The 17,643-nt window shown below is 36.9% G+C and overlaps 1 protein-coding gene across 1 annotated transcript in view; it reads left to right on the forward strand.

The window, feature by feature from the left end:
- Positions 1-401: 401 nt before the first annotated feature.
- The window catches only part of LOC131697907 (cGMP-dependent protein kinase 2-like), a 29,089-nt gene continuing 11,847 nt past the window's right edge, over positions 402-17,643 (forward strand). The window contains exons 1-11 of the mRNA XM_058989657.1: positions 402-662; positions 2,778-3,290; positions 4,689-4,855; positions 6,723-6,836; positions 7,920-8,025; positions 8,814-8,877; positions 11,317-11,394; positions 11,946-12,040; positions 12,750-12,818; positions 13,527-13,625; positions 16,504-16,654. Coding sequence (XP_058845640.1) covers positions 2,791-3,290; positions 4,689-4,855; positions 6,723-6,836; positions 7,920-8,025; positions 8,814-8,877; positions 11,317-11,394; positions 11,946-12,040; positions 12,750-12,818; positions 13,527-13,625; positions 16,504-16,654 — 1,443 coding nt within the window. The 5' untranslated portion in view covers positions 402-662; positions 2,778-2,790. The remainder of the gene's footprint in view (positions 663-2,777; positions 3,291-4,688; positions 4,856-6,722; positions 6,837-7,919; positions 8,026-8,813; positions 8,878-11,316; positions 11,395-11,945; positions 12,041-12,749; positions 12,819-13,526; positions 13,626-16,503; positions 16,655-17,643) is intronic.

Below are 17,643 nucleotides of genomic sequence, written 5' to 3' on the forward strand. Positions count from 1 at the left end.
ACTGCATACTTCCACTGTTTGCCATGTGCTCACCAGAGGAGTAAAGGAGGATATGTGGACCAGGCAGGTGTTGTGCACGAGATTCACCTGTCCCGCGTAATTATGGCGGGTCAGATGCCTACCTACCTTACCACCGCGGACCCATCGGAGAAGACACACCGGCATGTCTGAGGGAAAAGTTAACTGTACAGAGCAATACAGCTGAGCTTGTATAACTTCCATGAAATGCCTAAATGTGTCGGTCCCCACGAATGCGTTTAATATTATTCAATTCAGTTAACAGTAGTAGCTGTTATGTTATTATTATGCCATGCTCTTTGGTAGACACACGTCGTGAACTGGTTCAGATTATTACTTTAGGATGGGCAGTTAGTTACTCAGTACAGGGAATCCCTAATGTAATATTGATAGATGCTGACGGAAATGCGCTGCACTAGTACAGCCGAGGTACTGTGCACTTCAGTGCAGAGTCCAGTCAATAAACAACCACAGACAGAGAAGGACGTCAAGACACAGTACAACAGTTGTCTGCAGAAAACACGTTTTATAAGATTAACAAGACGTTTTCCTGAGATTTTCTGAAGCAAACTTTTAGTTTTGTCGTTATATTCTCAAAATCTAGTATTAATGAGGACTGGAGTTCACACACTGCCAGGCTGACGGTAAGTAAAACTATTTATAATCTGTATTGAAAAAATGCTTCCAATAGCAAAAATAAATAAGTAAATAAATACATTAAAAGATGACATAACTAAATAAATAGTTAAGTGTATATCGCTTTATTTAGTTTGGTGGTATCTAAGTTATTTTACAAAAGTCGTTTGGCTACAACGATGCAGCTTTCTAAGTGACAGACCGCAGTTGGATGATTGACAGTAAATTATGTTCTTTGGTCTTGTGATACACGAAATAATATGCATGTATTTACTTTATTTGTGTTATTACTGTTAGGGTTAGTTCTAACGTCATTGCAGTTTCTATATTACCGCAGTGTATGATACATTTATTTACCATATTGACTCATTTCGGGGATTCATAGTTTTTGTATTAGCATTATGCACTGCTTTTACTTTACCACACTGTAAAATACATTAGTCGCACTTAACATGCCTGCCTAAAGCACCGATCAAAACTGCAGCGTAAGAGAAATGTGTAATAAAATGCATATCCCAGAGATAACGAGAGATGCCTGACATTCTAAAAAAAAAAAAAAACAGATGATTGCAAACAAAATCTGTGTCCTAGATTACTACGCCCCGTATAACACATAAAACACATACTGTATATAAATTCGTTTTAGTATTTTTAATAGCAATGATTCGTGCCCTTACAAGAACACTAGACTCATACTATGTATATATTCAAGATAATACCTTTAACCTTTATTTCTGTACATACATATATATTGTAGTAAGTTTATTTAGCGCTTTCTGGTGAAATATAGCCCTTCCCCTTTGAAAATAACACTGAGTGCATGAGGCTTTGTATTACAGAGAATGAAACAAACCAGAACTCTGGATATCAGTACTATATTAGTATTATATCAGAAAGAATGTTAAAATTAGTCTTGGAATTAATTCATTGTTGAAGGATTAACAGAAGGTTACAGCATTATTGCTCTTTATTCTATTAGCACACACACACGCAGGTAGCAAAGGATTTATTCATACTTGAGGACAAACACCTATGATCCCTGCATACAAAATACAAGTTTTGAAAGACAGTTACCTCTTGCAGACAATCACAGAATGTAGCTGGTACAAGTTCTGATACTTTTTGTTGAATTAACATGAATTGGTCTAATCTACATGAGCCTTCAAGCCCACATAGATAGTGCTGTCATCTGATTTGAAATAACAGCACAAAGAACCCCTTGTAAAGAAAGGGGTAGCTTTTATTAAAGAATTATCATAAAGCTTAAGTAGAAATCTATCTAGGTTTTGATTTTGAAGTCAATATAATTATAAAAGCTACCAAATATTATAATATATTTGTATGTACAGAAATAAAGGTTAAAGGTATTATCTTGAATATATACATCTTGAATATACATTGCTCCATAAATGGCAAAATCCATATATATTTTCCAAATGTTATTTTTTTTTGCCAGATAAAATGTAGTTGTATGCAATACATACAGTATTTGTGGCTGGGACTTTGTTATTATGATGACATAAACATATAATGATTTTTAATATTACTGTACATATTGCTGTCAGACATCAGAAGATGTGCTGATGGGGCAGCATGAGATAGAGACATAAAGCAAAAAGACTATGGCTTGGGTATAATATCTGATACTGCACATGGAACTCTAGATAGACATTCTTACCCCCATGAGCCTGAGGGGCGGATCCTGTAAGCAGGAAGAGGGGTCCCTTGGCGAATGTGGGTCATGTTTCCAAGGCGGACATAGCTCAACTCAATTCATCAATGAGTGTTTTAAAAAGAATGAGTTAAAATCAAAGAACATGCAATAAAGCCATATCCTAGACACTGTTTGAACTCAGGAGCTGTATTGTCTCCATAGTGCTTGGATCTAAAGAGGACTCTGAACTAGAACAGTACTCTGTTTTCTCTTTAATAAAATCTATAAGTAGAGGAGAAAATGCCATAAGTTGAAAGGGCAATGTACACATTTCAGTGAAGGCTGAAAAACCTAAATGCCACCACAGCCCTTGATGGTTACAATCAATACTCACTGTAAATCCATAGAAGTCCTAACTGTAGCACTAACCATTGCACATGAGTTGAAAGCTTGTCTTTCTTTTCCACAGGCCAACAGATACAATGGGGAACGGATTAGTGAAACCCAAACAGCTGAAGCAGCCTGACGGGACCCTGGTAACCCTCTCCATTAACAGCAACGGAAACAAGCTGTTCCAGGAAGGTACTGATGACATTCTCAAAACCAAAGTTGCAGATCTGGAAAGGGAAAGCAAAAGAAAAGATGAAGAGATGCGGGACAAGGATTCCAAAATCAAAAGTCTGACGGAACACCTTTCCAAACAGACCGCAACCATTTCTGAGCTTACGGAGGAGCTGCATAACAAGTGTATTCAGCTGAACAAGCTCCAGGATGTGATCAAAACTCAAGGTGGAAATAGCCTTTACCCCTCGCCGCTGAAAGCTAGGATCAACCAGCAGGTCAATTGTTTGTTTAAAGAAACCCTGAACAGACGAAAGGGAGCCAAAGAAGGGGTCTCGGCAGAGCCCACATCGAGGATGTACGGCTCCAGCAAGCTGCCCAAGTTTTCCTTTGAAAAAGTTAGAGTTCGCAAGGATTCAAGGTACGTTTTTTTATCATTTTTGGGCTGGAGGGACATGCTAGACTGAATCCTAGTTCAACGTTATGCTGCACGAGCTAAAATGTTTTGCTCTACAATTTGACCATTGCAATTGGTGAACCTCTGCCTAGCTTACCAGATATTCTACTCGTAAGGTCGCCATCAATATAGGGAACTCAGAGAAGACCCACACACACAACTGTAATGCAAGAAGACCAGCAATTTAAGTGGCCCCCTCAGGAAATGTGAAGCTTTCATTATGAAACATACTGGACACCAAAGGGCGTGATGGAAATTTGAGCAGTATCAATGTTTGAAATTCTGAATTGTGGAAGTCTGGAAAACAGCTTCTGCTGTTGTTGTAAATCCTCTAGTAAAAAAGTCCTTGAATGAATCAAGTGGCATTTTAACACAAGGCTTTATTAAGATAGCGCACCCGGCCTAGACTTGCCTCTGTTAACTCATCAATGAACTAATCCTACACCAGAGGTAGTTTCAATACTGAATTAATTAGTTAAAATAAATTAATCCAAAGTAGTGTGTGTGAAGGCAAATCCAGTGTTAAGATTATGTGATAAGGATGTCTATTCAATTGATGGTTTCCCTTTTGATCTTCTAGTAGCAATAAGTCCTGCATTGCTATGGGTAAAAGGAGTTTGACAATCTGTCAACACTGCCATGGAGCAGTTAAGGCACACAAATGTCTTGCCCCATCTGCATTTCAGCACACATATAGTAAAGGGAGCACTTTCTGTTAATTCAGTCATTTTTGCAACTGTCATTGCTCTTCAGATGTCGTTGCAACTACAGACACACTAGGAACTCTCGATTGTCTTCAATGCCTGTTTAAAAAAAAATTTAGGTGGTTACTGATAAACAAAACAAAAAAATACAAGGCAGCACGCATACAATGATCTGAAATCCATAATAGGACATATTAGAAATTCTGTGACAGATGGATAATGTTGCCACAGGGTTTGGTAGACTGATATACAACTTATTTTAATGACCCTAAATGTAACTTTTTGCCACATTGTAATTTTGCAGTTAACTATGGTTTTCCAACAGCAAACTATGCACTTACAGTGGTTTGTCATGTTGGTTAACAAGGGTTGAATATAATACCAGCTTTGTGAGAGTGACACTTATGTTCTTAAGCTGTGTGACCAGCCATGCCTTTGGGATACGTAATTAAAAAATACAAATATTTTTCAAGGCAGCCTCCATTGATTCCACTCTGCCATGCATCACTTTGTCGCTTTCATCTTTGGGATTTGTAACAGTACCATACTGGAGGGAGCAAAGGGAGTAGGGAAACTAGATAGATACCATTTGCAATAGATGTTATGTGTTTTTGTCACATTCCAATGGGCACTGACAGCTCTGTTCTGCTCTTTTTAGTGTGAAGAAGCTCATCACCGAGGCTGTCAATAAGAACCTGTTTCTGAAGAGACTGGAGGTGCAGCAAATCAAAGACATGGTGGAGTGCATGTATGAGAGGAACTACCACCAGGGAGATTATGTCATCAAGCAGGGGGAGCCCGGCAATCATCTGTTTGTTGTTGCAGGTAAATCATTTTGTCATATGAGCATCAGGGCAATAAAATCCTTTCCCTGAAATGCATTGTCTTAGAAGATGGTTTACATAAGCAAGTTGGCCATTCTACAATATATATATATATATATATATATATATATATATATATATATATATATATATATATATATATATATATATATACTGTAGAATGGCCAACGTGCTGGCCTATATATATATATATATATATATATATATATATATATATATATATATATATATATATATATACCTGTAAAGTTATAAAGTTTACATTTCAGTGTTATTAAAACTAGATCATTATATTTAACACTACAATACAAACTACAATACAGTACAAGTGTCTGGAACATAGATGCCACCCTGTGTTAAGAAATAGACAAGAATAACTATATTAAAAAGGTGATAAGTTTCTTTGTCTATTGTGGAACCTACAGAAGATTTGATATAGGAAAACTACAGACTTTTGTAGCACCAACTTCATTGAGATCGTTTTCAATTACAATGTATTTTTTTTATTTTGCTGTTTAATGTGAAGGCGTTGAGAGCTCTGCAGAATATTACATTTGTCCTACTCAGTTGTAAACAATTAAACCCTTTGTGAAGCAGTACTGTAAACAGTTCAGAAAATCATTTTGTGACTTTTTATTTGCTGGATGATTGTACAATCCTTTTTTTCATGAATCACGCTCTGGCATGTGACTTGTTGCCCCCAGTTCAAATTCTTATGATGATCTGTATACTAAAATGAGAACATCATCAGTTATTGGTGTTTGGCAGTTCTAGAAATGCATTTCTGCATTTTGCATCTGCATACTGGTATTACATTGTGATTCATTTGGGTCCATCTGGCCCCATCTGGCTTCACAGATGCAGATTTAATACTTGTTAATGTTTAATGGCATTGTTCTAATTACCGGTAAGTTAGAGGATTCAAATACAGACCACTAAGATAACCGACAGACGGTTCCTGGAGACAGTGTAAAAAGAGGCCTGCTAAAGCAGGAATGGACATCTTCATCACTGCATGATGTACAGATGTCATTCACTGGTATAAATAATATGTATGTATTCACTGAGCAAAATAAACAGATTGCTGGTTAACCCCTCTATATACCAGATAGAGTTATTTCAATGTACCACTTTGTGCTGCAGCTTTGGAAAACTAAACTGAAGTACACCATCTTTCAAGAGGTGGTGTGTGCCCATGCTGATGTATTTAATGTTACCTTATCTGCAGAAGCCCCCCTAGAGACACATGGTGGCCATTGTAAGCAATTAAAGCAATGACAGATGTAGTTTGAATATATATTTACTGTCCTTCAAGGCTAGCAGTAACTCTTCAAACGTATACTAGATGAAATGTGCCAACGGGCGTGTAACCAGGAGGTCCCCGGTTCAAATCCCAGCTCAGCCACTGACTGATTGTGTGACCCTGAGCAAGTCACTTAACCTCCTTGTGCTCCGTCTTTCGGGTGAGACGTTGTTGTAAGTGACTCTGCAGCTGATGCATAGTTCACACATCTTAGTCTTGTATCTTGTAAAGTGCTTTGTGATGATGGTCCACTTTGAAAGGCACTATATAAAAATAAAGATTATTATTATTATTATTATTATTATAGGGGTGAGGTCTGGTGAACTCATGGCTCTACATGAGCTAAGGTGTATGGCGTACAGGTACAGAGAAGCAACATTGCAAACAGCCACTATCAGGGCCTGCATGTCTGCATTCTGAGTCACAGCACTCCAGCATCATTCCTGTTGAATCACAGCTAATAAACATTACACTGTAATACACGTAACCGCGAGGAACAAATAATGATTTTTGTTTTTTTTTACATTTTTTATTCTTTTTACAGAGGGCAAACTGGATGTCTTTCAACAGAGCAAGTTTTTAACAACAATGTCGGTGTGGACAGCATTCGGTGAATTAGCGATTTTATATAACTGCACAAGGACGGCATCTGTCAGAGGTATTGACTGGTTTTGCAGACAGACACTTAGTTTTCAAATGGGTATATGTGGTTGACATTATAGTACAAAGCTTTGAAAGTCTGTTTAACACTAGAAAACCAAACACCCCCCCCCCCCACACACACACACTCTAGAATCAAAGGCAAATGAATAAAAGGCAGTTATTTTATAAAACTAGACAGAAACAAACACACATTGAATTACTGTGCATAGTATAATGATAGGGTTAGTTGCAGGGAGGAGCAGTTATTATTATTTTTTTCTGAATAGAATTATTTTTAATTTTATACTGTTAAAATGATTGTATTAATTTCTGACAATTTGCATTTTCCTTTGCACTTTTAGTTTGGTCTCATTTGTCCAGAGATACCTATGGACAAATGAGAGCAATGCTATGGTCTTGTTAATGGCATAACCATTAACAAGACCATAGCGTTAAACAGCAATATAAACACAATTGGTTTGGGACACATTGCACATTGGTCCTGATACTGATATAGAAATTTGTAGGATTTACAGGATGTGTTGGTTCATATTACAGGGTTAGAAACTCACACAGAACTCCTCATGCTAGAAATATTATAGCAATGACAAGGGGCCAGGATGTATCAGACCCCTCCTAAATATCATCTGAACTGACCACTTCAGAGATTCAACCTGGAGTATTTGATTGTATTAAAGTAATGCAATCATTTTAATGTAATCTTAACAGACGCTTTTTTATTGTTGTAACAGTTTAAAGTTGAAGGACCCTGTCATTATACTGTAGCAATGTAATAAAAGGAACTTGCTTAATCCTTTTTTTAAAATTTTGACAATAACATGAAATAACCATTGACAAGAACTACAACCTGAAATGGTGGGTTCTGCTGAATCTGCAAGGCAGCCCTCCAAGACAGCTACCCATGACATTTTCCTGTTACACAATTGAAAGCAGCTTTTGTTTCTGTAGGGAAGCCTCTGTTTTGTTGCTAAAGTGTCTGATGGAGGGGAGAGGTTAAATGGGCTCTGCTTAGCAAGGCCTTGGCCAGTTACACAGGGTGCAAGAGTAATGTTTCATGAGCACGCATGTGTTGTTGCAGCTGTCAGCCATGTCAAGACGTGGGCCCTGGACCGGGAAGTGTTCCAGAACATCATGAGGAGGACAGCACAAGCCAGGCACGAGCAGTACAGGAACTTCCTCCGAAGGTAAACACAAGCCAGTGGAGTGAGCCGATAACACCAAACTACCATTCGATAAAGTTTGTACCAGAGCTTTGCCTTTTGGTGATTGTTTATATCATTATATTTTTTCTCGTTCCTAACCATTTGGTTTAGTCATCTATCTTAACAAGAAATGTGAGATATGAAAGCTTTCCATCTTTTCATTAATTTCTGTTTTGATCTTTTTTTCTGTGATCCCTGTGGAAACCAAAAGCTCAGATGGTGGTAAATCCTTGTGGTACTCTGTGTACTGTAAAAAAAAAAAAAAACACCAATGTGTGTAGAAGATGCATTGTATTTGTTCAAGTCAACCATCAATTTGACCCTTACTGGTACCTGACAAATCCAGGCTGAAACCTTCTAAGATGGGCCCTTGCTTAAAATCTATTGCTTAGGTTTGTCATGTGAAAAAAGGAGATTGGCTTGATCTGCAGTCCTCCTGATGGTTTGCAGTGGTGGGACGACATTCCAATTGGATAGATAAAGTTGGATAATTAAAAAAAAATATGTATAATAATTTATGTCCAGCTCACCAATCCAAGTCACACTTAACCTGTGCATGGTTTAATTCAGAAAATTGAAATTGAAAGAGAGGGACCTTGGGCAGGACTTAATGGTTAGAAAGCTACAGTATAGGGCAGTATGCAAATAGAAAGGATTAAACTGTAGATTAAAGTCTGCTCTCCAATCAGTTTAATGACTTGCCGCATGGCTGTAGCAGCATTTTAATATTACATAACTAACACTTTTTATTTTCTTTTTTTTTTTTTAAGTGTTTCATTGTTCACCAACCTACCCGAAGACAAACTTAGCAAGATTGTTGACTGCTTGGAAGTAGTAAGTGTCCTACTGCTCACAATGTATTTTTGTTTACGATTGTAAGTCGCCCTGGATAAGGGCGTCTGCTAAGAAATAAATAATAATAATAATAATAATAATAATAATAATAATAATAATAATATTTTGGTCCTACCGCACACAATGTATTTTGGCTTAAAACCAAACATCCTTAGTTGACGTATAATACAGCAATTAAGCAATGAACAATCTGGTAGACTACAATCGCAAAAAGCCAGTGAAAATGTCAGTTTTGTCATGGCCAATGCAAACGTCTCTCTGTAATGGTAAAGGAACAGCTTACACTTGAAGGGCATTCCATTATTGGCAGATCCCTGGGGCTGCTCATAAGAATTATTTTATTCAATCATTCTGAATGGATATGAATGCACCTGATCTCAAGGGGGTGTTGACTAAGTAACATAATACAGTCACAGATGTTGTAAGTTAATAATTCAGATAATATTGAACTATATTATTAAATAGCATAGAAAAATGATTTTTAATTAGTGTCTGAGAGACAGAATACCCAGAGGTGTGGCTGTAAACAGGTTCAGACCTGCAGTATATGACTAGAATGATTTTATGTTTATTAGCTGTGTTTTATTGCTGCTTCAGTATTATCACTTGTGAATGAGTTTGAAACAGTAGCTGAGGTAGTTTACTGAACATTGTGTTTACCAATGTGACCAATGTGGCAACGAATAAATCCGCTTTATAAATACAAAAGTACCATAGTTCTATTTACGAAATTAAATTGGATTTGACCAGTTCCCATTTGTTTCTGGACTTGCCTACATATAATTTCCAAATTTACATATATATATATGACAGCAGTGTGGAGTAGTGGTTAGGGCACTGGACTCTTGACCGGAGGGTTGTGGGTTCAATCCCCAGTGGGGAACACTGCTGTTGTACCCTTGAGCAAGGTACTTTACCTAGATTGCTCCAGTAAAAACCCAATTGTATAAATGGGCAATTGTATGTAAAAATAATGTGATAACTGTATAATGTGATATCTTCTAACAATTGTAAGTCGCCCTGGATAAGGGCGTCTGCTAAGAAATTAATAATAATATATATATTTTTTTTCTTTCAGAAGACAACATTTTAGTTTTGCTAAATAATATAAAGCAATATGTTTTCCTCTTTGAAATTTCAAGTTTAAATTGTTAAAATTGGTTACCATATAAACCATAAACAGCTGCCCAGCCTTGAATTCATGATTAATGCGAGCAGTGTTCAACCAATAAAGCTTAAGCTATTGTGATGATATACACATTGTCACAAACCTGACCAAGCAGACAGACAGCAGCACTGTGTAATTAGAAGCTAGCAAACCTGTGTAGCTTCAAATAATAGAAAGAAATATACATTATTATCTGATCTTCATTTATATGGCTAAATATTTCTAATTATCTTTCTTTGTTCATTGACTAAGAGATATTTTGTGCCAGGATATAAAAGGCCAAAACTGCAATATAATTCCAGTCTTACAAAAAGTAATATAGTTCATAATCACGCAAAATATAATTTTTTGTATTTTGCTCATGCCCTGGGGTCATCAAAATGTTTATAAGGGATTTACTTCCCTCTCTAAGATTTAAGCCGCACCCTTTAGTAGCCTCAGTAAGAGATTGTGGTCCTTATTACTGTCAGTTAAGCTAACCGTTGTTATTTTCACAGTCAGGCTTTTTTCAAAGAAATTATGTGTTTCTAAACCTTAAACTAAAAAGACAAAAAACAAATGCAACATAATCTGCTTGATGTAATTGTGCCACCCACAGTTTGCAAACGTGACCATACAGTATTTGTATAGACCTCAGAAATGAAAGGCTTAAGAAGGGTTAAGAACAGAATTCACACTTTGAACATCTTTATGGAATGCTTTAGTCGTCTTTGAGGTCAAAGAACTCTCCCAGTTTGATTTTCTCCTTTATATTTCCTGATACTTTCCCTGTTTGCCACATCTCTGAAGATTAGTCCAAGATTAACAGTTTAAATAAAATGCTAGAACTAAAAGCCCCCATACACCATACCACTGCATGTCATATGTATCCTAGTGATGTTTATAACGGATATCCATCCAATCCTAATTACAGTAAGTACACAGGAACTGCTATGAGCTAATTCAATGATCCTTGTGGTTTGGAAGGATTATATAAAAGATTAAGTAAATATCAGCAGTTTAGCCAATGGGGGAAAAAACATTTTTTAACAGGTGCAGATAGAGTAAATACTATACATTGTCTGCTGAAAGAGTAAAAACATATTTTTAGATCTCAGTCTTATTGTGTGTGAATTGCATGACAAAGCCTTACCCAACTGCTACTCCAGTCCTATTCTATCTACTGTCTAGTGGAAATGCAGGCAGCAGCTTGCCTTGTGTTATGGAATAATCAATGTCTTAATTAAGATGCTTATTTCCTCTGCTGCCAGGAATATTATGACAAAGGGGATTACATCATAAGGGAAGGAGAGGAAGGAAGCACTTTCTACATTATTACCAAAGGAAAGGTAATACCTACATCTGATTCTGCCTGTCCCTTTGAATACACACTGAGTTTAGAGCCCACATCCCACATCCCATGGATTCAGTGTCTCAGTGCACAGATCTCAGACACAGTTTAGTTTGCAATTTGACACCCAGAGAGTTGAGAGAGCACTTTGACTCCTTCCTGCTCAGCTTTGTCTTCAGGGACTCTGATATTGCCTGATGTAAATGGTTTACAGAATCGGTTAGGGAATTACAAGCAATTAGACAACAGAGAGTGAAGCAGAAGCCATCAGTCTTTGTAATTTAAAAGCTGTTAGGGACAGTGGAGCACATTTAGCTAGGAGGGAGTATGCACTATATGATGACACAACTAGGAAACAATATCAAAATGTCTGCTAATGTTGATTCTCATTCAAACTTGTCCCCACAATGGCTTTAAAATTAAAAACATAAAAATGCCCCAGTGTTACTTTTCTTTTTGTCTTTTATACAGACCTCTGTGCAGCAGCATCTAAAGAAAGATCTACTTAGCTTCTATTTGCCTAATATCTCAACCCATATTATTTCAAAGGTTAATGTGACTCAGAGTACAGACGGCCATGCTGAACCTCAGATGATAAAGACTTTGCAAAGAGGGGATTACTTTGGTGAAAAAGCCCTTATCAGGTTAGCTTGCTGTTACTTCCTTCATATTGCAAGATTAATCCCTACTTTAATCTTAATAGAATTATTTCAGGTTTCAAAAGGCTTGAAATATAGGTTATGTGAATTAGACAGTAACATTGAGTTTGTAAAATCATTTTTTTCAGTGTTAAACTTTTTTTTTTTTTTAATTCAGTGAAACATGATTAATAGAATTGTGTTTTCCTTCATAGAACCACGTTTCTTTTATTATATGAAATGATTTGCTCAAAATTTTCTGTTTATTAGGCAAGCATTGAATATTATTTCTGGGGGCCCATATGTCTGTATATCGGTATATCTAGAGTTTTACGGATGTATACAGAACTGCTTATCCAGTTGTGATTAAACTTGTTTAAGACAGTCGTTAGTCAAGTTATTGAAAGTATCAGAACCTGAGGATATAAGAAGATGCCTATCAGTCTGTCTATACGCATGTCACACTGTTCATATGTACGTACGTGGTTGTAGGTCATGGTGTATATTGATAGCTCTAATGTTTAGTATTTACTGTACAGACATGGCAGGGAATATATGTTAATGACATATTTGTTGGATGTAACAAGCGTCTTGTTCTCAAGCACAGTCTGAATATGATTTCTCTTGAAGCCCTAAGAGTTAAATAGTCGGGCTTCATATTTGAAAGTGTGTTTGATGTGGATCTGATGTGTTTCTCATCGTTTCTCTTTCACAGTGATGACTTCAGGTCAGCAAACATAATCGCTGATGAAAACGATGTGGAGTGCCTGGTTATAGACCGAGAGTAAGTAGTGCTGTAGCTGTGGCCTGGCAATGCAAGGGGGCCTCAGCTCTCAAGAGCTTCCTATTAGCATGATAAACATCAAAGCGCAGCCATTGATTAAATACGTTGAGGCTCCTGTTTTTCACATATTACATAAGCTGTCTGGTGTTGTAGGACGTGACAGTGGAATATTGAACACAACAGCAAACTGTGATGGTCCAGCTTTTACTGTTTGATATAAAATGTACAAAACTGTTTCTGTTTCTCATCTCATCAAAATAAATCATGTGTTTGTATTTCAGGACCAAGAAAAGTAGTAATGCAAGTTTTTTTTAACATGTTGAATTCTAAAGTCCTTGTGATTAACAGCTGCTAATTTTGCACTCTAATTACTTTAATCATCTAAAGGGAACACATACAACCTGAGGCATTTTAATCTGTGATGTAAGGTATTTCTAAAACTGTTAAGCTTAATGCAAAACTAGCAGCGTTGCTCCTTGAGAACCAACATTTGTCATGTTTTTGAGGTATGAACCTAATCAAACTCTATTCAACAACTCAGAGATTGGTAATTAGGTTTTAAAACATTCAAACTGTAAATGATGGATGCATAGGCCAAAATAAAAGGCTTACCAGCCACTCAATGACAATGATATCACTCTAGGTGATCCTGTTGACCCTTAATGTATTACTTTGATGTTCTTAACATTTTGTTTTGTCTCTTACCAGGACATTTAATCAAACTGTTGGGACATTTGATGAACTCCAAAAATATCTTCAAGGATATGTGGAAAATCTGACTAGAGATGATGAGAAAAGACATGCCAGGTAAGTACGGCTAATGCTAACAAGTTATAGAGGTGTTGTTCAACATTCACCCTTTTGATACTGGCCCAACTGTAGCAGCTTTTAAAAATAGGCTAACAAATAACAAAACAAACAACAACTGTTGTTGTTTTTGGCATGCAATGCAGTGTCTGCATTAAACAATTACATACAGTTATCATAGCTTGTGTTAAAGCACAACATAACAAAAACGATTTAAGGATAGCAGCACCATAATTAAAATGTCATCCACAAGTACATGTTGATGTATTCCATAATATTTTAAAACATAATATTTTAGATGAAGCATTTGCTATATCACTGAACTTTGATGGACCCCGTTGTTTTCAGATCAGTTGAATTTGGAAGAATATTGTACTAAAATGTTGGTTCTATGCCATACTGTATGAGCAGTGTGACATAGGAAGAAAAGAGCAGACATGTGTTGAAAAGCAGTATTTGGAAATATTTTCTGAAGTAGTAAATCAGTAAAAAAAAAAAACAATTCCAGCTATTATAAGTCAAAGTTCATGTGGGAATTATAGTTAGCGGCTTCCCACACTGTAAATCAAGTGGCTTATTGCTTTTTTTCAACAGGATGTCCCAAAGGAAACTAACATTTATAAAGATAAACTTTTGTGTAAATTAATGAAAACAAATGAGGGTGCTGCCCTGGTAAAACGATCTAAATATAACATCATGTCTGGGTGAATTGTACCGTATATACTGTACTTTATGTTTTATACCAGTTTAGGTATGCCATCATTTTTATTAATGTGAAATACTTTAGGTTTCTCCAAGCCATCTTTCTTTTGGCGTCACTAGCAAGGATGTTACTACCATGTTTTTTATTTTTCCACTTTTTTTTTTTTCAAATAAACCTGCAGTTCCTGCTCTGAGTCTCTAGGGGCGCTATCTCACTGCTTACACCACGTATGAACAGGACAGCGTCACTGGCAAGGATGTTACTACCAGGAAGAGAGACTCAGACACAGAAACTGCAGGGTAAAGCGCCAATGCGCACTTTTAATTCACAAACACAAGACTAGACAAAAACACATTAACAAAACAAACGGCACAAGGGCCAAAACAAAACTCACAAATAATACAGCACAGCACAGCACAGCACAGCACAGCACAGCAACACACCTTCACATTCACCTTCTAACACCAACATTAATTCTACCCTTAACACCTGTGACTAGAGCCTAACTAATCATCATTTATTCAATTTATGACTCCAACCACATTCCCACATGGTTTCTAGCAGGGAGGAATTTAACCCCTTCCCTGCCAACCCAATATCCCCCCCCCTCCCCCCCAAACACACACACACACACACACACATTATCCCGGCAGGACTTTCACCCTTCCACAGCAGCATGTTTAATATTTTTTCAGTTAGGAATTAAAGTTAGGTACTTAGCATTGTAGAGAAATTTAGTTTATTAAACAATCTAAAGTATGATCTATACAACCGTGGATATTGAAACCTAAAGTAACTGCATATAACTGCAATACTGCTTCCACCGTATCATTGTTAATAATTATACCTCTTGGACTTCAGATGGATTATAATTTCAAACACTAAAAGGATGGTTCAAAACAGCATTCATTTATTTTTGATGGTTCTGTGACGTGATGCAAGTATTGAACTTAAAGCCATCAGTGAGATGCAACTCTTTGCCATTTTGATCTCTGACGCAGGTCCGCCTTTACCAGGATGGCAGCATCAAACACACAGCATGGGATTTCATTGATCAGATGCAGCCCTTTCTTTTTATCACCACTGTGTGTTTGTGATGTGTGTACGTGATGCCTGCACTTGATCTCGGATCTTGCTGGATTGATTACCTTTATAAATGTTATTAAACCCCCAGAACGTTTAAGTACAGTGATGGAAATAAGACTCCAATTGCGTAGTACTCTAGTTTTACTATGAGTTTAATAAGACCCACCTGAGTTTGTTACCTTTACACTGGGGCTAATCAAGTACATATTAAAACCAGGAATGGGTGAAACTGTTATTTCCATCTCTGTAGTCAGTTCAGGGTGTAGTTATGTGGTACAAAACAATGAAAGACTAGGTATATTATAGTATTTAATTAGTACATGAAGCTAGCAAGGCTTTAATTCATTCTTCTTGACAATCTGACATCATAGGATTGCTTAAAACTCACAAACTCATCTCCTTGGTTAAAGAGTTTTGTAAATATCAAGGTGCTGTGATGATCAGCGAAGGTAAATGTGGTAAATTAGTTTACTCTGTTTATGTAATTTTGAGCCAATGTCACGAAACATAATGGAGGCTGTGTGGTCCAGTGGTTAAAGAAAAGGGCTTGTAATCAGGAGGTCCCCGGTTCAAATTCCACTTCAGCCACTGACTCATTGTGTGACCCTGAGCTTAACCTCCTTGTGCTCTGTCTTTCGGGTGAAACATAATTGTAAGTGACTCTGCAGCTGATGCATCGTTCACACACCCTAGTCTCTGTAAATCGCCTTGGATAAAGGCATCTGCTAAATAAACAAATAATAATGCTTCCTTGTGAAACTATGCTTTCTCATTGCACTGACAAATCCCACGCAAACTTTTTAAATCGCTTGCCGCTTCTCCCAGGCTGTCCTCTGTATTTAGATACAAGTGGGATATTTATTACATATGGTCTGTATTTTAAAACATTCCATTTTCACCTACCCATTCCTGCCATAAACAAAACTACCAAACATAATTTTACTTTCATTTATAACCAACAAATTAGTCAGATGTTCAAAGCAGAAAGATACAGTAACCTTGTTGCATCCAACTTTCTTCATAACCCTAATTGTAGAAATGAAGGCGGCAGCCCCCTAGCACATATCAAGCATGTTTTACTTTATTTAGGAGCCCAACCTGTGTTCGATGGACTCCGGATATCTCACTGGAGATGATTCAGTTGAAGGAGAAGGTTTCCGGCTTTTCATCAACATCTCCTTTCCAAAACCTTGAAGTTATTGCCACACTCGGAGTAGGTGGCTTTGGGAGAGTGGAATTGGTAAGAACCACTTTTCTTCTGGGGATAATTGTGTTCGATCTTGATTTATTTGAGGTAGATCAAAACAAATGAGATATACAAGGATTGTGATCCTCACAAGTCCTTGTTCAGAGTTCAGTTGAGGACCTGAAATCTTGTGTACAGTACTTATTTGTGGTTTTATTCCAATAAAAGGTATATAAAGATTTTCCTGGATTAAATATATATATTTCCTGGATTATATATAAATATACATTAAGGCAAAAGTGGGGTAGGGGCATTGACTCAAGACAGGGGCGAAATAACAAGCAATATTACTGTAATATTTTTTTAAGAAATGCAGGTAACATTTATTAAATGGTGAAATACAAAGTAAACGGTTTGCCGGAAAAAAGGGTGCTGCGTAAGTCCACTGTAATGTCATTCTACGTTTAGAATTAGGCATGTTTAAAATTCAAAAGATTAAGCACAGCACACAGTTACGCCATAGAATACGGTGACCATACGTCCCCGTTTTCCCCGGATGAGGTACTGTGTCCCCGGCCAAATAATGTCCCCGGAACGGTCCCCGGTTCACAAAGCTTGTCCCCGAATAAACTTACTATTAATTTCTCACATTGGTCTAATCAATGTAATGTAAATGCGTCAGAGATAAATATCAATGTTTCTATAATTAAATTACATCCAACCGCTTTCTTGATTCAACAGGTTTCGAGTTTAGTTGACGATCCAACCTCCGTTTAAAAAAAAAAAAGAAGTTACCGTGAGTTGATTGACAGAAATTCGAACCGTTCTTGTTTCAACTGCCGCTAAATCCAGCTTCAGTGCAGACTGGAGCGAGTGTGAAGTATTAGACTTAAGAGGGCATTATTTAGATTACTTTGTGTTTTAACAAATGTATTGCCGTAGTTATGTATTTTTGTCTGAAAAAAAAAAACGTGCTAACTGCATCGCATGAAAAGAAAAAAAACAGCTGTATGAGGATTATACGTGAATGGCGAAGGAGTAAG

The sequence above is a fragment of the Acipenser ruthenus genome, chromosome 2 (genome assembly GCF_902713425.1).
Source record: "Acipenser ruthenus chromosome 2, fAciRut3.2 maternal haplotype, whole genome shotgun sequence".
Lineage (NCBI taxonomy): Eukaryota > Metazoa > Chordata > Actinopteri > Acipenseriformes > Acipenseridae > Acipenser > Acipenser ruthenus.